The 27,299-nt window shown below is 37.7% G+C and overlaps 2 protein-coding genes across 11 annotated transcripts in view; one reads left to right on the top strand and one right to left on the bottom strand.

Moving 5' to 3' along the window:
- Positions 1 to 7,635: 7,635 nt before the first annotated feature.
- On the bottom strand, positions 7,636 to 27,063 carry CEP44 (centrosomal protein 44). Of its 10 annotated transcripts, XM_089912723.1 has the most exons (12): positions 24,704 to 24,792; positions 23,558 to 23,755; positions 20,146 to 20,284; positions 17,416 to 17,563; positions 16,073 to 16,219; positions 15,569 to 15,691; positions 13,424 to 13,585; positions 12,009 to 12,215; positions 11,446 to 11,521; positions 8,905 to 9,029; positions 8,614 to 8,651; positions 7,636 to 7,833 (listed from the first exon to the last, which is right to left on the bottom strand). In XM_089912723.1, the coding sequence occupies exons 3-12, from the start codon at positions 20,232 to 20,234 to the stop codon at positions 7,791 to 7,793; spliced, it is 1,158 nt and encodes a 385-aa protein (XP_089768849.1). In that variant the 5' UTR covers positions 20,235 to 20,284; positions 23,558 to 23,755; positions 24,704 to 24,792; the 3' UTR covers positions 7,636 to 7,790. The 10 variants fall into 10 exon arrangements, with proteins under 10 accessions (XP_089768849.1, XP_089768853.1, XP_089768851.1 ...); XM_089912727.1 differs by lacking the exons at positions 20,146 to 20,284; positions 23,558 to 23,755 and adding an exon at positions 26,255 to 27,062 and having other exon boundaries at positions 24,704 to 24,812; XM_089912725.1 differs by lacking the exons at positions 23,558 to 23,755; positions 24,704 to 24,792 and adding an exon at positions 26,255 to 26,348.
- The window catches only part of FBXO8 (F-box protein 8), a 39,582-nt gene continuing 38,710 nt past the window's right edge, over positions 26,428 to 27,299 (top strand). Inside the window, exon 1 of the mRNA XM_022594901.3 lies at positions 26,428 to 26,997. The gene's annotated coding sequence lies outside the window, so the exon portion shown is untranslated. The remainder of the gene's footprint in view (positions 26,998 to 27,299) is intronic.

Below are 27,299 nucleotides of genomic sequence, written 5' to 3'. Positions count from 1 at the left end.
ACACAGTGAGGGAAATGAATGGGAAGTCAGAGAGTGGGAGAAAATCTTTGCAACACGTGTATTCAACAAGGGACTCTTTCAACTCAGTAGGAAGACAAACAACCCAGATCACAAAATAGGGAAGAGGACTGAACAAACCTTCACCAAAGCAGATATACAGATAGCAAATAAGGACATGATGCTCAACATCCTAGAGAAATGTAAACTTACACCACCATGAGATACCATTACACACTGTCACCTCCTATTCACTATTCACTGGTGAGGCGCAGAGTCCCACCGTAGGGTGACGGGGATGGCTGAACACAGGACAGGTGAGATCCCTGAACAGTTTATAAGTTACATGTACTCACCACCTGTGGGAGGACAATGCTACGGGCCAAGCAGGGCCATGTGGGAGTTGCACTTGGGCACAGTGGCCAGCTGGGGGCTGTAGGAAGCATGCTTTGTAGCATTATGAGGGTGAGGCGACCCCCGGTTGCTGCAGGAAGATGTGACTGGTTTCTTTGAATAACTCTGTGGCTGGCATGGAACTAAAAGCAGCCACTCAGGGACAAGCAGGAACTGTGCCTGCCCCCCATAAGGAGGTTCGTTTGGCTAGAGAACCTTTTCCGCGGCAGCAGAATGGGGAGGGGAGCTTGTGGTGGGGCCGTGTGAGACCCTCCCAATCTTACCAGGTGTCAAGGCAGCACACAAGGTTAAGCCTTAACTTTCTGCCTTTCACCCCACACACCCACTCAGAGACTGACAAAACCAAGTGTGGGCGAGCATGCAGAGCAAGTGGAACTCTCAGAGGACTGGTGGGAAAAGTAACAGGGCACAGCCGCTTTGGAAAACAGTGTAGCAGCAGCTCCTCGTAGAGTTAAACATAACCTGTCACATGACCCAGCCATTCCATTGCTAGGTATTTACTATTTACCCAAGAGAAGCAAAAGTGTATGTTCAGATAGACTTGCATCCTAATGTCCACGGCAGCTTTCTTCATAACATTCCCAAACCAGAAATAACCCAATGTCCATCAACTGCTGAGTCATAAAGAAATTGTGGTGTTTCCACATAATGAAATATGGCTCAGCAATATAAAGGGATGAACTAATACAACGTGGGTGCATCTCAAAAGGAAGATACTGTAGAGATTACATTTACATGAAATTTTAGAAATGGCAACCTTAAAATGACAGCATGTAAATCAGTGGTTGTTAAGGGGCCAGGGATGGAGGGGGGGGACTGGCTGCAGAGGGGAACGTTCTAGATCTTGATTCAGGTCTTCACATGAACGTATGTATTTGTAAAAACTCACTGAATTATGCATGTAAACTGGCGAATTTATTGTATGTAAATTATTCCACAGTAAGGCTGAGGGAAAAACAGGAGGAAAAAACCCTCAAGGCCTTAGGTTCCTACTGTCAGCAAACTACCTCAGGGCAGCTGCAAGCTTAATACTTGGAATTCTGCTTCCTCTTCTTTGGGTCCTTAAGAATTTCTTTTTAATTTCTTATGATAAGTATTTAGTGTATTTCCTCCAGAATATTTGATGATTTGTTGCAGGAGTTCTTAAAACTTTTTAATAGCCTGTCTGCTGTATTGCTGCAAGCACAAATCTCATTTTCTGTAAAAATTCGCTGGCTTTTAGTGCTTTAAATGAGACCTAGGTAGTTTTATGCAAACTTTTAAAACGTGGTAGTTCCTAAAAATTGCTCACCTTTATTAGGAGAAACTCCCTGTATTAGGCTTAAAATTATTATTGCTTAAAGTATGGGAAATTATAAGTTACCAACTTAGAAATTAATGCTACATATTTTTTTCCACATTTAAATATATTACCAGAGAGATCAATGTGATATAACATCTAAATAAGGAGTTGATATTAATGAAATTAATTTAGGATGTCGGATTTAGAAATCAGTAAAAGTTGCCTCCAATTTCAAATTATATAAATACAGGGGGGAGCGGTTGGGGGGGGCCTTCAAGTGTTCATCTAACAAACGACAAAATGAATTCAGAATGTCCTATGTAGCAGGTGTTGTGCTGGGGATGGAGGACACATCAGTAAACAAAACTCACCTCCTTTCTCACGTGAAACATAGCAGGGAGGAGAGACCCCCATGCAGTAACTGCAAATAAGGGCTTTAATAATGTACACATTGAAATGCAGGGGAATTACAGGGTGCTTTAACAGTATGTCATAGGGAGTCTAAAATATGCTGGGGAATTAGGGGATGTGACCGGAAGGAAGTTATGTTTGATCTGAAAGCTGTGGGATGAGAAGAAGTAAGCTAGACCTGGTGCAGAGGGCAGGAGACAGAGAGGTGGGTAAGGAGCATTTCAAGTGGATGGAACAGAATGGATAAGGTCGTGGAAAGGCCAGCACAGTATGTGAAGAGGGAAAGTAGAGGAGAACACAGTGATTCCAGAAAGTTGCAAATTTGAGAAAAGAATAATGCAATACCGAGAAGCTTTCAAATTTTAAACACTCATTAAAGTCTTCAGCTGTGGTGTTTAGTTTTCTAGTTTGAACATCAACAGACTACCACTTAACAGAATTTGAAAACAGAAATGAGATCCTAGACTAGTAAGAGGGCACGGTAAAGCTGATGAACTCCTAGTGGCTTGCACCTTCCTTTCCTCTCCTCTCCTCAGGCCCGATCCATCTATTAAGACTGCTTCCTGAATATGTTTCTTAAATCTAAATCTGCATCTCGTTCCTCTCTCATTTTAACACTTCTCTAATTGGGCTGTACTTAATAAATTTTTTCTTTTTTTAAGCATTTGTAAGGGACTTCCCCGGCGTTCCAGCGGTTAGCACTCGGCACTCTCACTGCCAGGGGCCCAGGCTCGATCACTGGTTGGGGAACTAAGATCCAGCAAGACACACGGCGTGGCCGAAAAAAAAAAAAAAATTCGTAAGACCATATATCACTGAATATAAATTTACGTATAAAATATAGATCGCTAATAATCACTTTCCATGGTTTCAAAAAGGTGACTCTGACATAATACTGAAAAGTTTCTATGTATGCAGAAGAAGATTGCCCATTACACTTTGGGCAACATAATAAAGGTAAAAAACTAGTAATTTCTCAGCATACATGCAGGTATTTCAGACAGAAGATACTGGTATGTCCCACACATGCTTAGTGAGGGACCACTGTTGATGAGACACCAAACATTAATTTGTATAAAGTTTACACCTAATTTTAGAGAAAGGATGTTTTAACTCAGTTATATATAGTTATATGTTATAGTTATAGTTACATGTAATTCAACTGAGTTTTAAAAAATCATTTCAATGAATGCATTCAAAAGCCTAAAGCCATCCATTCAAACGGGAAAATGTCCAAGATATTGAACACGGACTATAAAGCGTCGTGTTTAGATGAAAGCAACTCAAAAGAATCTGAATTTAAGGCTCAGACCAAATGCTGATTATGATAACGAAGCAAGAGCTTTGTAAATGTAAATTAGAGTTCCTCAAATGAAAGGTCGCTACAAATTACTTTGGGTTCTCAGTGCAATGCAGAATTTGACTCAGTAGGTCAGGAGAGAGGCTGAAGATTTTGTATTTCTAATAAGATTGTAGATCCAGGACTAATTGGGCGAAGTATTAAACTAAACATTAGCGTGGTATCATCCCCCATCCCCCAATGCAGATACCAAATCGGACAGTCCTTAAATTGGACTTACTGAGCTTCTTATGTAAGACAGCCTTCAAGGGAAAAAATACATTCTCTCAAACCCCATTATGTGCCTCCATCTCTTCTGCCATCATAATTGGAGTCCCGCTTCCCACGTTTCTTAGATTACTGCAGTAGTCTCCTAAATGGTTCCTCTCCCTCTAGGCCTGCCACCTCTCATTCATTCTCCATACCAAAGCATTAAATCAAATTCTTCAAAAACCGATCTCTGGTTGATATTCTGCTGGGGCCTGGGTAAACTGATCTTCAGCCACTGTACCGCCGCCTCCCACACCTACACACACTCCGCATGTCGGCCCTAGTGGACTTCGTCCCAGCGGCCTTCCTCTCCGGCCTTTGGTTTTTTTCATGCTAGGCCTTCTGCTTTACCCCTTCTTCCCTGGCTACCCGTCCCCATCACTCATCCTTCAGGACTCAGGTTAACGCCGCTTCCTCTACGCCAGATTCCTCAGATGCATGATAGTTCCCTTTTCGAACTTACTAGACACTGTTACTGCTTATCTGTCTCTCCTGCTCAGCTGTTAGTTGAGGAGAACAGGAATCATGCTTATACCTGTACTCTGCTTATGGCCAGTGCCTGGAACACTAACTGGCACCTAGTAAACGCTTGAAGCGTCATTGTAAATGTATCCATCAGCATACATATAAGGTATGATAACCCTTGTCTAGAACGTATACTGATTGTATCTTTCCTCTGTCAACACATTCCTTCCATAGAAAGGATGTAGCAGGACTGACCAGACCACAGCTTCAACCTGATAAAATCTTACTTATCAGGAAACCTTGATTATAATTTATAATTTCATTATAATTTGATATTAATTTGGCCACCAGATAAATATTAACTACCACTTACTTTGAACAAACGCTAAGCACTAAGGGAAATAAACATTGGAAGAAAGATTGAAAACCAAAACCCTCAAAAACAGAAGTAATGGATATTAACTTCATATAAACAAGTAAGAGCTATGAAACTGGTGTAAAAATAAGAAATATAAACAAGGTACTATAAAGCAGCAAAGAGAGAGAATATAATTTGGCTTCTGTAATTGTGAAAAGTCTTTCCAAGGAAGGTACGGTGTCTTAGAGGATAAGCAGAAATTTTCCAGATGGGAGGGGAAGTCACTCTCAGCAAAAGAAAGTGTGCAAAAGCACGATTTAAGAGAGGCCAATCCACAGAGACAATCAAGACACATGTCTTTGAGGATTTCAACACCAAACGAATTGAAGAGCTCTGCCCCATGATTTAATAAGTTGATTACACTCCAAGTACACAGCAATTTAGGTGAACTGAAGGATTATATCTACAAATTAGGACTTACTAGGTGCCAGTTAGTGTTCCAAAATATTCAGCCTTCCTATCACTCTAATCCCCACCTTTCAACCTTCCTGGGTAACTAAAATTATGATTCTCTCCTTTTTCTTAACACCCATCTATAACGTATAATTCAAATAACATACATTCGGGATACTTATTGAATAAGTGCTCTGGTTCTTAATTTCAAAATGCTGAGTTGAATACTTTGCATTAAAAATGTTTTTAATCGAATAATTTCTATTAGTGATTTAGTGGACTTCAGAGAAAAATAAGACATACATACTATACAGTATCCATTCCTACATGTATTAGAAATAAATAAAAACCATGATAAAATGAGTATGGATTTTAAAAAATCCCCTCCCACCCCAATAAATCTGCACGTTCTCAGTGTCGCTACCGCTTTCTTCACTCTTTGAATGAGTAGTATAAACAACCTGACGTTTTCACTAGGGGAACCTTGGGATTATTAAAAAGTAAAAATTAAATCTATAATGTTATTGGAGCTCAAAAAGTGTTGTAACTTGTAAAATTGACAAGGTTCTTTTGCACTTTAATGCTTCCCCAAGTGCCTGTCAATGATGTAAAGCTGTGAGGAATGAGTAGCATGAAACGCAGCTCCAAAGGCTTGAAGTTCCATTTTTTAGGGAATGTATTACATGTTAAAACATTACATTACAAAGCGTTAAAGTAAAACAAACAAACAAATATAGAACTACTTTTTCCAACTTAATAGTCCTTGGCTTTGCCTAGAATTTTCATACGGTTGACTTTACTTCTTCTTACTTCACCTTATGCATTCTTAGTGTTTCTATTTGACCTCTGTGCAGCTGTATTCACAGCGCATAGTACAAATAGGGCCACATCAGCTGCTAACGCCTTTGTGAGCAGTATAATACATTACCTTTCATCCCACTTACGGGAGAATTAAGGGGATGGAGTTAGTGAAAATTCCAGTTAACTACGGGTTTAATTATGTAGCTACAAATCTCTCCAGGACCCCCCTCCCTTACCTTCTCAAGACCTCAAGTTAATCAAAAGGGGCTGGTCTGTGGTTACCAACTACTAATTACCTAAGAGGGAAATATTTTTTCTACTATTTCTAAGAGAATTAGAATAACAAATAATTGTTCTCTCTTCAATAACTTCAGTGAAGTCAAATTTATTTTCTTTTTCCCCAAAGATTACGTTGTCTTTGGGGAGACAACAGTGAGATTCTTTGTAAGTATGTCTGGTGGCGTTATGTGTTGATTTCATTAGTTCCTGTTTAAGTTGTTAGATAAAAGTATGAAAAAAATTTGGATTCCAAATTTCCACTAGATAATATAAGACATCTTTTACTGTATTTTCAATAGAAACTTATTTGGCACACTTAATGTATATCAGGAAATTTAAAATGTTTAAAATCATCTAATTGGTATATATGTACACTAACATAAAGGAAAAAGGAGAGGGAGGGGGAAAAGAGACCGTGAGAAAAGAAGACGATTTTTTCTTCTCTCTTGCACAAAAAAGAAAATTTCAAAAACACTTCTTTTTAAAATTGGAATTTTTTCAAAAGGGAAAATATGATCCTATGTTTTACAGGAAATCACATATCTTAATAAAAGGTAAAATACTGGCATGTAAACCACAAGGTGGTGCTACAATTCCATGCTGATGCTGAATTTTTAGAGGTTTAATTGACAAAGTAGTTTCTTTTATAATCTCGATTCATAATTTTTTACAATTGGAAAAATTAAGCTAATTGGATTCATTAATTCTAGAAATATTTACTGAAACTACTAAATTCAAAGCTGTATGCTAACTTCAAAAGTTCATAATTTTAAAGTATGATGACTACACATGTACCTGTAGTAGAATATTAAAAACGCCTTCTTAAAAGTTTTCTCTACTTAGAATTTTAACTTACTATTAATGTTCCATAGGTGACAAATATCAAATTACATTTATATAAGCATAGGAATAAATAAGAGAATTTATCTAGTATTTTAAAATGAATTTCATTTTTCTTTTAATTTAACTTCCTCTAAGACTTTTTCTCTCTCTAGAAAGATACGTAACTTCCCATCATTTAAAAAAACAAGAAACAAAAAAACCCTCACTGTGTATCTTGTAATACAGGAATGGCCACCATCTGGGTCTGAGCTGCTGCCCTCAAAATGTGTTACAGAGTAGAGCACTAAAATACCCGGCACATCTTCACCATTGTCCAACCTGCTTTCAAATACAAAAGGAGAACCATGCCCTAACTTCCTCAACGTTAACTGAAAGCGTGTTGCTGCCTTTTGACTGAGCGTGAAATAGCTGTATTTTTGTTGTATTTCAATCTCAATGAGCATATTTAACTTTTCATTGCAAGATATTCGTCAGTACAGATGGCAAGATGGTATGTATGAGAGCCTCCTGGGGACAACATGCAAGTCCCAGGTGGAGTGTTTCCAACAGGATGTAAACCATGGTCCTCAAGCCTGTACTTTAAAAAACTACTTAGCACGCTGCCAACAAATGTCAACACAAAAATACAGTGCTGGAATGACTTCACGCTGTAAAAGAAATGTACTGGCACCTAAGTTTTCCTAAGAATAGTAAAACTGTAAAGCGGTATAAGCACAGCACAAAAATATTTAAGTATTTATTCAACATTGAATGAAAAAGCTAATATACCAAATGGAATTCAAATTCTAATAAAAATATTACAGTATATTAAAACTGTACAGAGAACTCTATGTACAGGAGCCAAAGTCCTAGAGAGGTTCATGCAGAAAATTCTATAATTAGTGATTTGGACATTTCAGTAACTCTGCAGTTTCTTCAAACCTGGAATATAATACATAAATAATATATTAAGTAAATAACAAATTCATAGTGAGGCATAGGAATTAGGTTGCTGCAGTTATGCTTTTGAGCCTTAAATAAATTTCAGTGATTATTTATAGGTAGTTACTGTTAATAAGTATACTATGGCCAGAAGGGGAGGAAAAACAACTGGAGTCAATTATGTGTCTTTAATTCTTGAAGCATAAGTTATTTTGGCACATCTCAATTTCCAAAAAAAAAAAAAAAATTATAGTCTTTTAAAGTAGTAGGCTGCATGATAATCTTACACAATTTCATTTCATATTTTCTTTCAACTGTTCTTTAAAAAAAATCATGTAATTTCATATTTGTACTAGATAAAAGTATCATATTTAGTACTACCATACCAACAATTTTCTGAAAAGGACTAGCAATACTTTCACAATACTTAAAATGTCTCCAAACCATCCATCTACATACACAATTTAATATTTTGATAAAGTAGTTATCAAAAATAGATAACTTCTTGATTATCAACCAAAACCATCACTGCACTCTTTAATCTCCAATTAATTCCATTAACAATGTTTTACATCACTTGTTGGAAACAAAAACAGTGACTTATCTCACAAACACATAACTGGAGGTGGATTTATTATCCACTGGAGTCTTGAAGGAAATTCCACACCTGATTGAGAGACCTTCAAGGTTTGAAACACACATGCACATTCTTTATATATCGTAATCCAACACAATTCCCTATAGAGAAATGAATTTCTGTTGCCCCTTTCTGTTACTTACATTTTTTTCATCCTTTCCATTTTCTGGATTGTTGTTTCCTTTAATTTAAAAGCAACAAATTTAGGCCATTTCTCAAAGTAAACCATAATCAAAGATGGACCGTGAACATATAAAACACAGTCTAAGACATTGCATTAAGTACCGTTTATTTATCACAAAGAATTTTTATGAGATTAAGATTTACAGTTTCACTATTTTTCTTGCCCATGGCTTCTGCAACTAAATCTAATGCTTGCTTGTTCTCCTGACCTTACAGAGGAAATCACCTAAGTAGCTGCCAGTTCTTCTTACCTCAGAAATCTCTTTCAAACCACAGTAATTAATAGTTGAGGTTCTGGGAGTTGAATCGGATGATACCATACTATAACCAGAGGACAAAGGAATATTTGCTTGCCTTTCCTCTTTGCTTTTTCTATCTGTGGAGAAATTAATTTTTAGGTTACCTTTTCCTTTCATAGTAGAGTCAAATATCTAAAATTTTATGTATAGAGGGAAGAAACATAAACCTCTCAATATAAAGTGCCTACTGGTATAGGTCTAGATGAGTTTTTAATATTCTTTTAGGATAATGACCTGCGTATGGAGATCTGGATGTTAAAAACTGGTCAATAAAGATCACAAAAAGTAACATTATCTTTATCATGATAGCAATCAATTGAATATGCAGGTTAATGTATCTTTAAATAAGCTACTGATCCGTGTATATTCTTTTCTTAAAATGGTGGCAACTATTACTAAAACTGACTATATGTACTTCCTAAAAATCAGGAAACATTCTACCCTAAGTTGATATGTATGGAAAAAAATTGCTTAAAATTCAGGTTCACAGATTTATTACTCTAAAGAACTGAACAACTTTCCATTTCCAGTATCCGGATATTATTCAACAAAATGATGGCAAGTCTTTCCTACCATCAAATTGGATACAGAACATCAGAGATAAGTTCCTGTCCAACCAATCTCATAAGCCCTATGTTTTTAGTCATGGTACATTTGGCTGCAAAAACAAGGCCAAAAAAAAAAAAAATCAGATACCCATTTAAACTGGTTTACATAGTTTAGCTGTAAGCCTACACAGACAACCTCAATCAGGGAACAAAGTGTTAGCACATGAGGACTCTGGTCTCTCATGGAGCCACAGTCTCTCCTGTCTCCTTCTCTTGCCTGTTTGCTCCATTCCTCTACTTACTAATGGGCATGAACTTCACCAAAAGCATTCCCAACTTAACATGATCCTCAGATCAGACTGGTGAACTGTCGCTCTCAACATCAAAAGGAATTCAAACCCTCTGCTTCCAGGTAGCATGGAGAGGTAAGGTGTAATGTGTCAGGCTTCATAAATTTGACTCAACTGATCAGGGTCAGATTATACATTTTTTGAGACTAGGTATTCAAATCATTCATAATCTATAATCCATTTCAGATAGTGGTCTATCTGCTCATCACTCTTAAGTCCTAGCATAGGACTAATGTGTTAAAAGTATGCTCTGTAACCTGTTATTTAAAAAGTACTAAGCCCAAACAGGTGAAATCGAACTTGGAAAAGGCAATGTTTTGCAAATAGCAGACTTCAGTACTCTTTCAATGCATAAAAACTTGATTTCTACCATATACAGATAGATACTGGTGACAGAAGCACAGACGTTATGTTAGACAGACCGTAAGATAAAGTTCTTGCTCTCAAGGATCTTAGAGTTGAGCTTTGAAATTTGTTGAGTAATGAATGAAGGATAAATGGAAAAAACTCAACTTCTACCAAATCTGAAATTTGTAGTCTATAATAAATCTACTGCCAGAAGCAGCATCTCAAATAATTTTATTTAATAACCTAGTTATTGAACTTGTTTTCTGTGCAATGAAACTGGCACGTGCACTGAATATGTAGTGTTGAAGAGAAAACGTCAAAGCTAGTTTGCCTCTTTTCAAACATGTCCCATCATTCAACAGCTGTATGGCCTTTGGCAGTTATTTAATCTCTCTTCCTCTGTAAAATATGGGTTATAATAGCACTTATCTTGCTTTGAGAATTAAATGTTTTACTATCGCAGTTGGAACAGTGCAGGCCTGTAGTTACCACTACAATGTGTTGTTGTTAAATTGTTATACACATAGTAGCTGAAAGATTTAATGAGGTTAAACACCCACAGATTTAAAAAGTTAGCTTCATTATGAATTCTCAACTGGACAAAATATCTCTTCTGCAAATATGATTTAATTACAAACACGACAAAATTTAGACCTTTGTCTTTTCAAAAAGTGTAAGAATCAAAAAAATTAAAGCTTTAACTGAAAAGCAGCTCAGAAATCTTATCCCTGCTGCTCCGTCACAATGACAATGTCAGTAGCCTAGTGAGGTTAAGTGACACGGAGAAGATTTGTCCTAATTTTAGGTCCTTCTCATTTTATCACCATCAGTGAACTGTTGAAATGCAAGAGGTCTGTAACACTTTACAGGTTACTGACAAATGTGTTTTTTTTCTCTTACATATATTATTTATATATGCAAAAGCTACTACTTAAGTTTAAATTAGAAACTTTGGAGGTCCATTTATTATTCTAAAGCACTTTGCAATTAAAAGAGTAAAACATCTCTAAAAGTTTGCCATTTTGTACACTGGAATTTATGCAACTACTACATGTAAGACATGTAAGTTGGCTTTTCTAGCAATCCTTGACTTATAGTCTGTAAGTTTGATATTTTCTTTGTTCTTAGGAGCTTTGCAATTTCTAAAAAAATAAGGTTTGAGGATAATTAAAATGACCAAATACTATAAAAACATTTTTGTGAAAACTCCTTACCATATCACCAATTCCAGTATGCCAAGAACTTACCCGGATTGAGATTATCCATGTCGCTACTAGAAGCACAGTCTTCACTCATCTCATTAAACTCTATATATTCATCATTCTGGAATGATATGATTTAGTATTTAGAATAAAATAAAAAGATATGTTCTCATTTTTATGCTCTTACTGCTAAGCATAAAATATATAGATGACATAATAAATACTTACTTTTGATTATTTTATTTACAAGCAAAACATAAAATTCCTACATATAGAAAATGATCTCTTAAATGTGGAAGGAGAGAGAAAACTTGAATCTACTAACTTTCTAGGAAGGAAAGACAGACTAGGACCAGAAATGACATAACTGTCTCTAAAAGCTCAGCTTACAAGTTTGTCAGATTATCTTATTTGATGAAGAGAACAGCAATAGTCACAACAACCATCACCAAACAGGGTGTTCCTAAACAGGCCCTCATCCCAACTGAACACTTCCCATTACCTAAGTATTCTCTTATTTAACATTCCAAATAAGAGAATAATAATGAACAAAGGAATTACTTTATTGTATCTTGAGATATTCTATAAATGTAAAGGAAAGAAAATACCTTTTTAGATAAAAGCATTTCTGTTTCAAGAAGAGTGACACGACTTAGAAGATCAGCCCAGGTTTTTTCATTCACCATCACTTTCCCTTTCATTTTTTCTTCCAAAGATTCTAATCTACTTTCTATGCAAGTCAGTTTCTTCAGCTTTTCTTGGCATTCAGCAAGCATAGTCTGTAGTGCAATAATCTCAGGATTGACTTCTGTATCCTAAAATGATTAGAAAGATTAAAAATATTACACAGATTAAAATTCCTGTAATTCAGTGTATTCCCATTTCCACGTGTTGTTTCAATAGTTACAGCAGGCAGGACAGCATGAGAGTTAAGAGCGCTACTTCTGGAGCAGGCACCTTGGACACTTAAACTAGCTCATGCGAGATGCCCGATGCCTCAATTTCCTTATCTAAAAAGAAAAAGATGACAAGAGTGCCAACTTCATTTGGGTCTTGTAAGATTAAATGGATTAATTTGTATAAAGCTCTTAGAACAGTATCAGTTTGTACAATAGAACTATAAGTGACTAGCTTCTTTTAACTAGATCTAGCAGAAAGCTAAGAGGAAATGACCGAGAAATGAGATTGTTCCGTTTGCTATAAACAGGAAGTAAGCCTAAAGGTCATCTGGTAGTTTTTTTTTTTTTTTTTTTTTTTTTTTTTGCGGTACGCAGGCCTCTCACTGTTGTGGCCTCTCCCGTTGCGGAGCACAGGCTCCGGACACACAGGCTCAGCGGCCATGGCTCACAGGCCTAGCCGCTCCGCGGCATGTGGGATCCTCCCAGACCGGGGCACGAACCCGTGTCCCCTGCATCGGCAGGCGGACTCTCAACCACTGCGCCACCAGGGAAGCCCCATCTGGTAGTTTTTAAATGCCAACTGTATACCAAGATGTACAGAAGTCACAAGACATAGAAGACGGACAGAAAAAGAAGTTTTAACAGAAGCAGTAGAGACGAGACACTATAATGGGGTCTGTGGCAATAAAGTAATAGCAACGATATTCTGAGAGAAAGAGAGCAAAAGACAGCAAGGGCCCCAAAAGGAAAATGAAAAGGTGGTAATGCACCATTTTTTTCCATTCATCAATATGGGGAAGAGGTGATAAAGAACCTTCACTAAACAAAGTAGTATATCTCTATCTCTCACCAGACTGTCAATTCCTTGAAGTCAAGTCCTATGTCTTATTCATCTTTGCATTACCCATGACATCTCTCCTAGTACCCTAAATATAAGCAGCAAATAATATCTTTTGAATTATATTCAGTAAGACTTATTGATTCTTAAGTAATGGTAACAAAGATAACATGTCACGATCAATAATTTAAAAGGCTAGAAACATTCCAAAGATTAGATGCGGAAATAATCACGTATATCAAAGCAAGAAATATTGGCATCTGTTAAAGAAGTCCCAGATTCTTACTTGCCGCTCACACTTAATTTCAGGAACCTGTAATTCAGGAATCTTTATTTCAGCAGCCTTTAAGTCACAAATATCAAATGCTTCATTAACATCTGTTACTGTATCTTCAGGAATGTTAGGACCATCTTCATTGTACAGGTGCCGGATCACCACAGCTTTCTTCTGCACAGAGAAAAACATGTCAGAGATGCTTCCCTGTTCTCCACAATTATTTTAAACATACACGTAGTAATTTTTCAAAAGAAACATCCTATCTTCCATTTAAGATTTACAGAAGTTTAAATTACCACATATGCATATACCAAATATTACAAACTTATTATTTTAGGTGTGATGATACAATTGTGGTCATGATTTTTAAAAAGCATTCTTATATTTTACAAAAGTATTGAAATATTTATTCAATGATGTCTGGGACTTGTTTCAAATGGTTTCAGGTTTGGGAGAAAAGATGTTGGGAAAAGTGGTTACAATTAAGAAGAAACAAGATTAGCTAAGAGTTGACAAATTGCTGAATCACAGAATGGATACTTCTGTACAGGTTTGAAATGTTCCATAAGAAGAAGTTATTTTTAAAAGGTTAACACACTATTCACATGTAGATAATCAAGAACTGGCTTTATGAGTAGGACTCATTACAATTTTTTTTTTTTTGTATTAAACAAACCACAAAACATAAAACTGTCAATAACAATTCAAACTAAGGGAAAGTCCTGAGAGTAAAGGCACCAGGTCAAACCGCATTTACGTAGGACTCTTCTGCCTACTTCCTTTTCTACGGGCAATCCACGTATGAACATGAACTCAGCACATGTGACATAGAAGTCACAACTACCACCCCAGAGAAGGCACTGGGGAGGAGACAACTTGCTTCAGTATTGACTCAGTTTTTCATGTAAACAAAGGAATGCACTTACTACTCCAACTTTTCTAAACTGGAATACTTTTAATCACTATTCAAATTTCTGAGAATTAAGAATTTGATGTAATTTACAAAATTCTGATGGATAACAAAGGAAACTTTATCTTACGAGAATTAAAAAGTCTAATGTCTTCAAATTTTGTATCTTTCTTTGTTAGGACAATTTAGATCACCCCTCAGCCCCCATACTGAAATAGAAGATTGAAAAATGCATTCAGTTCTATCAACTCATACTTAGTAAGTCCTTACAGTGGACCTAATCCTGTGCTAAGCACAATGAATATAAAAAAACCAGTGTAAGAAAATCCCTGTTTAGATAAATTCTAGTTGGGAAAGGATACAAGACACTTACATTCCTTTTCATATTGCCCTCATCACCTGGAGCAAAACAGGCATATTTTTTTTAAAAGTTACTGACATAAGAGCCTTTTTCTTACAGTTAAATGTCACTACTTTTTATAATGGCATAAAGTATAAATATCTTCACAGATTCTGTTTATATAACTCATATTTTGAATTGGGGAAAAATAATTCCCTAGATTTTACTTCAGCCAAAAAATACTCACATTCCTTTATCTAACGACACATCGGTTATTCATCTGGTAGTCTATCCTTCAATCTCAAAGGGCTTGCCCAAGGTGGAAGACAGCTGAAAGTATATTTACCATTATAAAATAATATTTTGGCTTCATTTTCCCTTGGAGATGGAAAAACTATCCCTAAAGGCATTGGACTCATTCAGCCACAGGTGCTTGAAGCAGACAAGGGCAGGGAAGATATCTACCAACAAAGAGAAAATATTCAAAACACTACCCCAAAACCAGATTATAGATTTAAGGAACTATCAATCATTGGATAATTCACAGTCCTGGTATAGAAATATGAATGTACGTAAATCATGACCTATCACTGTAAGTAAAGGGAGGGTCTTTAGGAAGACTAGATACGTAATTAAGTGCAAATGTTCATGATCGCAAGAGGCAGAACTAAAGATTAGAAATATAAAGAGAAAGGCTGTTCAGTTGTACGTTTCTACCCTCTTCTTATAACTTTAGGAATGTTCCCAGATAATATGTGATATGCACTGTTAAAAATCCTTACACTCTAATGTCTAAGCAGAATGTTTTACCAGATGCTAGTCAGAAAAGTGAACCTTATACGTTGGATTGACTAGGTAGGTAACTCTTAACACTACACGACGCATTCTCTTTGTATTTTCCCACCTTTCCCGAAGTCATAAACCTGCCAGTGACGTCAATGCCCACAGGTTCAGTTGATGTCTTCTCAGCGCTTGAACAAGGTTCTGACTTAGCAGAACTGATTTTTTTTCTTTGTTGTGATGGAGCCTAAAAAAAAGGTATTAAGATGTCATAAATTATGTGGGAAAGCATGATGTATATATTAAATTCCTCTATCACTTAAATTTTCATATGAAATGTGACTGCCAAATAATGCCGAGTCTAATGAGACTACACGTCTCTTGAAAACTACAAAGTGATGGAAATGTATTATGTTTGAACTATTAGTTTAGGACTAGTAGCTCCAAGTCACAAATGTGCAAAAACAAGTCACTAGTATTTAAAGCAAACATCAGGCATTGTAAGGTTACCCAGACCTGTCAACAGTGCAGTAATTGCACTATGCATTAATTTGCTGACTAGGGTATTGACTTTTTAACATTAAAATATAGCAACTTAGCCTAAGTTAAAATCTATTAATAAAATTACCTTCTCAAGACCACTCAACTCCTTGTGCTTTTTCATCACACAATTCAAAATATCACATATAATTTGGATTTTCCATTCTGCAAATCCACATTGGAGAAACTGCTTTTTCGTCAAGATTGGTTTATAATTAAATTGATCACGAAGAAGCTGTAAAGAGCAAACAGATCAATGAAATAATTGGGAGCAATTTCTTTCAAAAATCCAAAATTATAAATGACCACCTGGTCAGGGATATACTGCCATTTTTGAGAGGCGAGAGGGGAGGATTAAGCCATTATATATAGGGCACTAAAGAAACCTGTAGGGGTGCTGTGAGTCCTGACCAGGTAGGAGAACAAGTAGGAAACAGTTAGCTAGGGATGTACCAGAGGATAGATAGCTGTCCAGAGAGATGAAAAAAGATATAAAAAGTTCAAATATCCTCATAGGTACTAAAAAAAAAAAAAAAAAAACTCCTTAGCTCGCTGAACAAGATTACTATAGCAGATATCAGAAAACCACAGTTCTATTTGTTTATAGAAATCATGACTTGATTTTTAGACAAGTTGGTAGGCTACTGAGTTTCGATTTCTCATGTATAAAATGAGAGATACAGATTAAACCAGTAATTTTCAAAACCTACTCTGTGGACCCTGGGATTTCCTAGAAGTGCCTCTCAGGCTTCCATGGAAGCTTTCTGGGGTGAGAGACAAAGAAAGGGAAGATTAAACAGAGACTATATTTAAAGGCTACCATTTCATCAAACTCTACCTAAAAAAGAAAAAAATCAAGATTTGATTTGATAAATGGGCTTTACTATTTTTTTAAAAAGGTTAAGAAAAACACAGTACGTGAGCAAAAATTAATGATACAAAGTAGGGTTCTGAAAAATCAAACATGAGATTAAGTTCAGCATACATATAGTACAAGTGCAGGTACTAGAGTAGATAATAAGACATGGTTTCAGACCTCAAGGAACACAAGTTGTTCCAACATAAGTTGTAGTCCCTTCTTATAAACAACTAAATTAACTCACAATTTTCTGAACCACAAACTTTACTCACTAAAACCACATTTCTCTCTAACTTCTGCCAGTATACCAAATTTTACTAAAATTTGATCTAAAAAAGGCAAATGATAGCCAATGACAATTACCAGTCCTCATATTCATTAGAGTATGACACATACAGCAAACCTGAATAGCATCTTGATTATAACAGGGACTGCATTTACAGGAGATAAATGCATCTGAAAATACTCTGTCAACTATGTATGTGGCATATATTTGAGTTATAATAACATTAATCTTAAGAAAACCATTCAATGACTTCTAAAAGAATTATTGTTTCATAAATTCAAAATACCTTGTAGACAGTATCTATGAAGCGTAAGTCATTCTTTGCTATGAGCTCTACATTGGAGTCCACCAGAAGTTCTGCTACATAAGGTGAATATGAGGTAAGGGAATAGCTGATGATGGGCAGAGAGGCTGCTGTGTCTCCCTTTACCAAACTGTTAGGAAAAACAGAAAAAGATTTTTAATAAGCTTAATGCCACAAAGTTGGATAATCAGGGAAATAAAAGAAATGCTGTCAAAAACTCATAATTTAACACAATAGCCATAATAATTAGGTGATGCACAAGACCCTTTAGATTCCATCCCCTACTCTAAACCAGTGTAGGCAAATTAACTATGAAACAAAAACTCTTTAGTACCAACAGTCTATTTACCACAGTATTTATTGATTTTCCAAAGCTTAGCCTTACTCGATCTAGTCCATTTTCTCCTACTAATAAAGCAAACGTACGGTCTTACAGTACACAAGTAGGCTTTACGGTTTTGCAAACACTTCTCACATTACCTCACTTGCTCTTTATCACAAAGCTGCAGAGGGAAAATATTAGGAATTCTAAGCTACAGATGAGGAAAACAGGGCTGGAAAAGCTATCAACTGTGACCAGGCTGACCAGTTTACTATCTTCCCCTGACATCAGGCTCATTTGGAATCTACCTTATTATCTTACGCTAATTCCTCCAGCCCAGAAAGGTATCCTACTCTTCTGTTATCTGTCATTCATTCTTTGTGAATCATCAGTCAAATCTCAAGCCTCCCATGAAGCCATCTTTCTGATCCACAAGGATCTCGCTCAGAACGACTCCCCAGGTGTTCAGGATCTGACACCTGATGCTCTGCCTTGTACTGTTGTCTAACTGTCTCCACACACAGATCTTGTTTCTCAAGAAGTGCCTTCACTGATTCTCTCACAACAAGGCACAGAAAGTATTTGTTCAACTGATGCGATAATGTACTTACTTAGAACATTTGTTTTCCACAAAATTCAAACACATACATAAATCTCCCCATCCCTGCCCAATTTTTTTCAATAAGGCAGAGAACAAATATGATAAGATTATATTTTGTTTTTTGCAGGACAAACATAAATTGTTTCTCTTTTATGTTCGTGGGTAAAATTATAATTTACCCAATGAGAAAACTGCTCTAGCAACCTTGTCTCTCTGTAAGACAGTTCAAAACAGGAACGGAAAAAGTACTTTTTTAGAGCAAAATGTGTCCATTTTATCCACATTATGAATAGAAAACAGCCAGGTCTGCATTTAATACCTCTTAAGTTAAACAATCTCAAAAATCTTGGTTACCTAGTTTCTAAGGACTTAGACTAGAAACAGTAAGAGAAACAGACATTATAAATTGACAGGCCAACACGAAAAACAGCAGATGTCAGGAAAAAATTTTAAAATGGCAAAAAGTATACAGAATCAAAATACGCGGAGTGTGTATCTGTACGTATATGTGTGCATGTCGGATCGGGGAGCGCAACCTGAAGCAGCAGCAAGTAGCACTACCCGTCTCAATAAACCCTGCAGACATTACTGTCTTATAAGATAATCTAAACTTGTTCTTAATGATACTCGGGTCAATAAGAAAATCAAATGTTTGAATGCTGTATTCAGAAGACAGGAGAATCATCAGTATATTTTAGAATTATTCCTAACCAAAATGTCTGTTAAAATGTTAATACTTAAAGTGGGAAGAAGAAAACTTGGCTACTCAAACTGACTCAGCCCCTGCCAGTCTGGATAGTAGAGATTTCCCTGTTTTGAGGAACCAGTATATGACTGGTACACACTGTGGGAGCAGACTAGGGAATGCCTTCTGCTCCTCACATATGATGCTCGTAATAACAGTCATCAGAGCTAAACCTTCCCTAGTCTCCTCAGTATCCATTCACTTGCAGCCTTCTCTTGGTTAGCTTTCCCTAGTTTACAAGACTATCTAGGATTCTACTGGGTTAAACCAACCCAGTTTCCCTCACTTCTTGAACATATGCCTAATCTGGACTTGTCCCTCGACACGGTCATTGAATAAATGTCTAATTAGCTTCTAAGATGTGCCAGGCAGTTCTAGATGTGGGGGGCTGCAGTGAACTAAACAAAAAGCCCCAGATGTCAGGCTGCATTCTAGTGGGGGGAAACATTTAACCAGTCAGCCATCCCAGGGAGGAAGAAAAAGAGGTATTAAACGATAAGAGGATGATGGGAGTACCGTATTAGGTTGGCAGAATTAGAGAAGAAATGTACCTTGTGACATTCTACAAAGGCGAGTAAGTCACATTTGGAAAGTGGAAACTAAAGCAAAAGGTTTAAGTGAGATAGCTTAATAACAATCTTCAAGCATGGTATAAATTGTCATAAGAAATCTATTAACTAGAATCTCCCGAATCAAAAAGGAATACCACCCAACTAAGTGTGCGAGGGTGGTAAATTACAGAACTAATGAAATCCATTACACTTCCGTGAGATTAAACGTTGTATAGAGACCACACCTGATTCTAACAATATTGTGCTTCTACTTCTAAAAGTTGTTTTAAATCTCCTGAGTTGGAATTTTTCATTAATTCCTACTTAGAAACAAACTCCTGACTGCTTTCTAAGCATCTCTTAGTCATTTCAAGGAAAAAATTTAAAGGACCCAGATAAAATCCAGATTTTTATTTAGATACTCCCCTCATGTCAAGCATTACCTCACATCATTACTGAAAATAATATAAAGAAGTTTGATATTGTAGCTCACCCTAAACAATCCACCTCTCTAGGATAATTCAGCAAGCGAAGCACTTGTTCTAGGTTCCGTAAGCTTCTTTTTAAGTCACCTGTTGCCATTATTTAACATTCGATTCAGCTCCAGCTTTGGAAATTATCTAAATTTTCACCTAAAAAAAAAAATCCATAAAACACTGCTCAACTCTTTGTATCTTTGAAGCTTCTCTAATCTCTTTTGTTCAATCTCGTACACACTTACCATATTTATCTTAGCTATTTCTCCCCTAATTCATCTTCCCTACTGGTGTAGTACTGTCTTGTACCTTCCATATATTCCTGAATGTCAGGTGCACTTTTCCCCCCTCAATATTTTTTCACTAAAAAAATAAGTTTGCCTTATGTTCATCTTCTAACAGTGTGTCTGATATTATATGACACTCTCCCAAATACTTAATGGTACAACAAAGTACAATTTGGGAAGACATATCACCCTAAAATAATCTCCATCAATGAGTATTGTGGATGCTTATAAAGGGTACATAATAAAAATCAGTAAGAAATGGAGACAAAGAAATTTAGCACAGATTTGGTCAGTATTCCCAGGGTTCTGAACTTACATAGTTGTAAATCAGATTGTTTGCTTAAAAAATAAAAATAGATAAGTTAAATTCAGAATTCAGCTGGTTAAATATGGCAGCTGGTTAAATGCATGTTACCTTCATTCCCTTTTCTAAACACCACTAAAATGAAAGTAAATGATTAGAAACCATATATACTCATCAGGGTAAAGAAAACTAGAGGGGATTCCACATGACAAAGGATGCGTCAACAAAATTTTGGAAGATGGATGGATGGGTGATAACCAACCTAGCAGAGCAAAGGTAGGTCAATCCCATCCTCCTGTTTAGGAGGAAGCCAACAACAGCAACAGGTTCAGAAATGAGGGGACCTGATACTTCTGAAAGGCTGAAGGGTAAGGCCATGGCCTTGAAATAAGAACGATTATTTGAAAGTCCGTATAAGAAGCTGCTAAACCCTAGACTTTTACTTTCCCTCTGCTTCCCCTCCCACCCACCACCCCCAGACACATATAACTTGCTCAGCTATAGGCAACTACCTCTGATTCCCCAAGTTTAGCAATGAGTTTTTAGAAAATATCAGCACAACCCATAAAAAAATTGACTTGGAATTCATTAAGATTAAACTTCTGTTCTACAAAATACACTGTTAAGAAAATGAAAAGACAGGCTGCAGACAGAATATTCATAAAACACATACTGGATAAAAGACTTGTTTCCAAAGTATACAAAGAATTCTTAAATGTAAGAGTAAGAAAACAAACAAGCCAATTTAAAAATGGGCAAAATATCTGAAAATCTCATTAAAGAAGATACACAGATGGCAAGTAAGCATATAAGATGCTCAACATCGAATGTCTTTAAGTAATTACAAATTTAAAAAATGATACCACTGCATATCTATCACAATGGTTAGAATCCAAAAAACTGACAGTATCAAATGCTTATGAGCATATGGAGCAACAGGAACTCTCATTTTTGGTGGGTGGGAATGCAAATCGCATAGCCATTTTGGAAGACAGTTTGGCAGGCTCTTACAAGGCTAAACACCATACAATCAGCAATCGTGCTTAGAGTTATTTACCCAAGTGACTTGAAAATTTAATGCACATACAAGATCCTGCATGCAAATGTTTACAGCAGCTCTGCTCCTAATCACCCAAAACTGTAAGCAGTCAGGATGTCCTTCAATAGCCAAATGAGTTTAAAAAATTAACACATCCATACAACAGGACATTATTCAGCAATAAAGAAAGAGCTATGAAGCCACAAAAAGACACGAATGAACCTTAATGCATATTGCTAAGTAAAAGGAACCAGTCTGAAAAGGGTACATATTGTTTGGTTTCCATTTTATGATATTCTGGAAAAGGCAAAACTGTAGAGACAATAAAAACTACAGAGATCACGGCTGCAAGGATTCAGAGGTAAGAGGGAGGGTCACATACAGGTAATGTGCAAAGCTACCTCACAGAGGGGGTGGATGGAAAAGCTGCTAAGTAACTTTGGGAATGAGTGGAGCCTGTGAGACTAAAGGCAAAATGAGCTGCACAGAAACACTGTACTCCAGTGTATAAAGTTGTCTCCCATGTACATATGAGTTAATTCCACATATATGCTGGAATTGAACAATTAAGCAAATGGATGGCTAAATAGTAGAAGCCAGGATTCGCACTGCTGGAGTGGGAATTTACAGATAAGCAAGGGGACGAGATTGGAATGAGCCACGCCTCATGGTTTAGTTAGACATGCAAGTATGAACTCATGTTTAGCTTAATATAGATGCAGAATATGTGTAATGCTGGATTCCTGGAGAAATGGCCAATTCTAGGACTGGGCCAGGAAATATATGAGATGAGCCTGAGGCATTATATAATTCTAGAAAGTAAGAAATTACACACAAAACAAACAAACCAATCCCACACGTATGTCATAGGGACACAGGAACCAAATGAAACAGCTTCCAGTGGTCAAAGCTGAAACAATTTGAACAGTAAAAACAACAAACTCAGGCATTTGATAAAATTCAACATTTAGGATATAATTCTTAGGACGTTAGGAATAGAAGGGAACTGCCTGCAGTTATCTGCAGGATACCTACAAAAAGTTTACTGCAAACATCATATGTAAAGGTGAAATATTAAAAGCTTTCTTCCTGAGACTGGGAAAAGGCAAGCTTATCCACTCTCACCATTTCTATCCAATACTGTACTAGAGGTCTTAGGCAGTACAAAAATACAAGAAAAAGAAATAAAAGGAATAAAGACTAAAAAGGAAGAAATAAAAATGTCATTAGTCACAGACAACATAATTGTATTTGAAAAAATCCAAAAGAAATCAAATGGATTTAGCACGGCTGCTGGATAGCAGGCCAATATACAAGTATCAATTGTTATTTCTCTGTACTACCCAAATAATTTCTAAATTATGTTTAAATATGTTAAAAAAATGTGTAAATAATTCACTAGCCTCCAATATCATAAACATGTGAATAAATCTAAAACGGATCTGTAAGACCTCAAAACAAAAAATCCAGAAAACTTCACTGAGATAAATTAAAGAAGCCCTAAATAAGAGGTCTACATCTTGAGCAAGGACTTAAAGACTCAGTAAGTCGATCCATAATTCAATGTATTCCCTCCATGCCATCCCTCCCCAAAACTCCCTGCAGTTTTTTAAAGGTGGAAATTGACAAGCTGATTCCAAACTTTGCATAGATATGCAAAAGATAAACAATAAATAACATAATGCTGAAGAAGATCAAAATTGGAAAATTCAACCACTGGATAATGAGACTCAGTATAAAGTTAAATTTAGAATTATTGAAAATATCTACAAACAGAACAATGGAATGGAACAACGTACAGAAACAGACCATGCATACAATGACACTAGACTTATGACAAAGTTGATGCAGAGCAGCCCTGGAAAAATGGATGGTCTTTTTCAATAAATGGTACTGTGTCAACTGAACATCCAAATGGGATAAATAAATCCTGACCCCTTGATGTAAAGGGTACCTCACATCCTTCAATAATTAATTCCAGGTATGTTGTTGAAAATCTACATGTAAAATGTAAGACAAATAGAAAAATAGGTCACTGACATTAAAAACAAAACAGAACAACACATAAATCAGGCGAAGTAGAGTTAGTACGGTCATTTCCCCCTAGTCAACACCCCAGCAGCTGCCTAGGATACAAATCACCTTCTTACACACCTTCCCTATATCTACGCATAACCAGAGGTGGGCTAGCAATTCGCAAAATCCTAAATTTAGTAAGCTTTCTATTTTAAGCCACTGGCCACCCAGCTCTGTACCCTTTCCTCCTCTTAAAGAACATAGAATATTCCTGTTCCAAGCTTCCTCTCCTTTATCAACACGGTAAAGAACACGTTATTGAATATACTTTTAAATGCTCACGCGTGGGTTTTAGTCAATATTTTTCAGCCAACCAATTACTTCAACTAAACACATTTTTAGGCAGAGGGAATTTCAAGTAGTGTCAAATGGGAGGGAACTAGAGAAAAGAGGAAGTGATCCTAAAAATCACATTCTACAATATATTGGCCAAGAAGGGTAAACCTTCTCTAACATCTTTTAGGATGACTGGGGGATTTATGTGCATATGGAAGCGGTTGAAGATGACTTCCCAAGACCAGTCTTTATTTTCCTGGGAAAGACAAAGTGGGAACTAATCTGGCTGTTGAATGCAAAAAATATATATTCTTGGGTGTTGCCCCTGGCCAATATAGTAGGTGTTAGCTCGTTTTAAGTTCCAGACCCACGTATCGTAACACAATTCTTCTAGGGGGACCTTTTCTCCTAAGACATTCTATAATTTTAATATAAATTTTATCTCTTCCCACAGACTTCCTTTAATCCTTTCAGATGTATGTTCCATCTTTGCGGTACGTGGAATTTTTGTTTTATTTAACACTTTAAGGTATCTTTCCGTCCTTCCTTTCTCTGAAGTCCTGTAACATATACCAATGTCTCATTATTTCTACCTTTGGTAATGGAATTTCTGACAACAAAGTATGTCCCTGGAACACATCCTCTTCAGTACCAGCAGAATAAATATTTTGAAGAAGAGTAAGATACAGGTACAGCTGGGATCTGCAGGTGAAGGAGACAAGTGATAAACAGGATAGAAAAAAACAAAGGGGTTAAAATATTTTTGAGTATTATAGAAAAAATTACAGCTACTGCTCTACACTTGCATGAAAGGCTTTACTTTTCTATTATAAAACTGAAAAAAACCCTAGAAATTAAGATATTAAAAAAAAGCCAATTTAGGACTTGTGCACATTTAAACATAGTAGTTTCAGACATGAAAAGTAACTTTTTAAGAAATCGCTTAACATTTTCGCTTTATAACCCTTATAAAAAGAAATTAAAAGACAAAAGCATATATCACTCAGCTTGTAGCACAGATTCAACCACTAAGATGGTCTCATATTGCTTCCTAGCTTCCTCAGAGAGTTCTCCGCTACTAGTTAGGTCTGCCCCACTGAATTTATTACAGGAGACATCGTGGAAATGGTATAAAATAGCATTTTTAAGATTTTTAATCTAGTTGAATCTCACCGTTGTTAGAGGCCATTAAATGATGCCTCCCAATGGAATGCCATTGAACTCAGTGATTTTTGTTCAGAATGAAGCAACTACACCGACTGGTGTAAAGATGACGGTCGAGGGCTAAGAGTTTGTGACAGCTCATAACGCTAAATATTATCTATCAAAAATAGAGGAGAGGACTTCCCTGGTGGCGCGGTGGTTGAGAGTCCGCCTGCCGATGCAGGGGACACGGGTTCGTGCCCCGGTCCGGGAAGATCCCACATGCTGCGGAGCAGCTGGGCCCGTGAGCCATGGCCGCTGAGCCTGCGCGTCCGGAGCCTGTGCTCCGCAACGGGAGAGGCCACAACAGTGAGAGGCCCGCGTACAGCAAAAAAAAAAAAAAAAAAAAATAGAGGAGAAAATTGGGGAAAACGGGGAGTAAGGGTCAAGTATATAACTCTGTAGGATTGCTGTGTTCATATATAAAACCGTTAAAAGGTTTGTGGATAATTTTAGAAAAACAGTCTACTACAGCCGTAATTCCGGAATCCAAATTTCAAGATTGATTTTTTTTTTACGGTAAGGGAAAAAGCTATAGTCCTGTAGGAAAGTGGAGAAACACTGAAACACTAGGGAAATGTAAAGCAAGGAAAACATCAACTATTCTCAGCTCTTCCTTCTCATCAGTATTTCCGAGGAGCCGGACTGCCCCTCAGCTCAGAGGCTCCAACAGCAGGAATCGGTCCGTCTAGGACTTCCCACCCTAAGTTACAACCTGATCTGAGAAGATGAGCTCTTCCCATTTCTTCGTTATCAAAAGGATATCCCAGTCGGGTTCATGGGCAAGGCACGTCTAGCGCTCTCCTCCCCTGCACTTGATTTAAAAGGATGAAAAGGCAGCCCTGGTCACTCGCCCCAGCCGGGGCCTCGGTTAGGGCAGCGGAGAGAGGCGACCCCGGCCCATCCCGGGGCGCAGCCCCGCCTGCACCCCCCGCGCTCACCCAGCAGCGGCCGAGCAAAGAACGGGCTCCAAAGGCCTCCAGCCCCGCACAACGGGCAGAGGAGGTGGTAGCATGTGCAATCCCAGAGCCCCGGGAGCCCAGCCTCCAGCAACGACTCCCTGCGGCCCGACGCCCACGCCGGGACGCGCTTCTCCCGCCGACCGTTTGTATTCTGAGCAGCGGGTGGAAGCCCGCCACGCACCGCGGCAGGACCTTCCAAGCTGCCGGCTCCCCTGAGCTCCTGGATTCCCCGCTGCAGATTCCACAGCACGTTCGTACAGAGCCCTGGAAAGACTGACCCTGCCGAGAGTCTTTCCTACGTCCAGTCCGATCCCAAGGTGCAGATTCGAAGTCTGCCCGGTTCTGAGGCTCACAGGGGCTCGGACTGCGAAGTGAGAGACCGGGACTCTGTGGCGAATCGTAGATCGAGGGGATAAAAATACTTCTTCTTGAAGCGCCCCCGAATACGGACGTCACTTCCGGCAACAATAGGAAACGTCAAAACTCGGAGAGTCGGCCGTTCAGGTTGCTGCAGCCTGGGGCACGCTGAGTTCGGAGGGATCAGGTGCTGTTTCTGGGATTCTCCCCGACCTCACCTTCACCAGCGTGAACAAATAAAGTTTGAACCGGCTACTCCATGGCCTGGGCACCCCTTCCCGGCTGAGCCATTTTCTTTTTGGCTGAAAGCCCCCGCCCAGAGGCCGATTCGTCGCGGCGGCGGTGGGGAATCGCAGGTCGCTCAGGTAAGGGTGTCCCCCTAGATATTTCAGAGTTCTTGCCTCTCTTCCCTGTACACCCCTACTTTTCTTCTCGGAAATGATGACCATCGGTGCTCCAGTTGGCAGAAACTTGCCAACCAGCGAGACTTTGGGGCCAATGGCTGTGCGAAGCACCTTGAGTGACAGCGGAGTTGGCTAATTAAAATGAGGAATCCGTGTCAGGAGGCGGGAGTAGGTGTGCTCCTTGCGTTCCTGGGTCACTGGGGACCCCTAGGTCAGCTTGGGACCCCAGGTAGGACCCGGCTTCACTCTGAAATAAAGCCGGG

The sequence above is a fragment of the Delphinapterus leucas genome, chromosome 6 (genome assembly GCF_059928025.1).
Source record: "Delphinapterus leucas isolate spDelLeu-1000000601 "Yukka" chromosome 6, BTC_Dleu_Yukka2, whole genome shotgun sequence".
NCBI lineage: Eukaryota > Metazoa > Chordata > Mammalia > Artiodactyla > Monodontidae > Delphinapterus > Delphinapterus leucas.
Note: the sequence above shows the minus strand (reverse complement) of the source record. Positions and strands in the feature narration are given on the sequence as shown.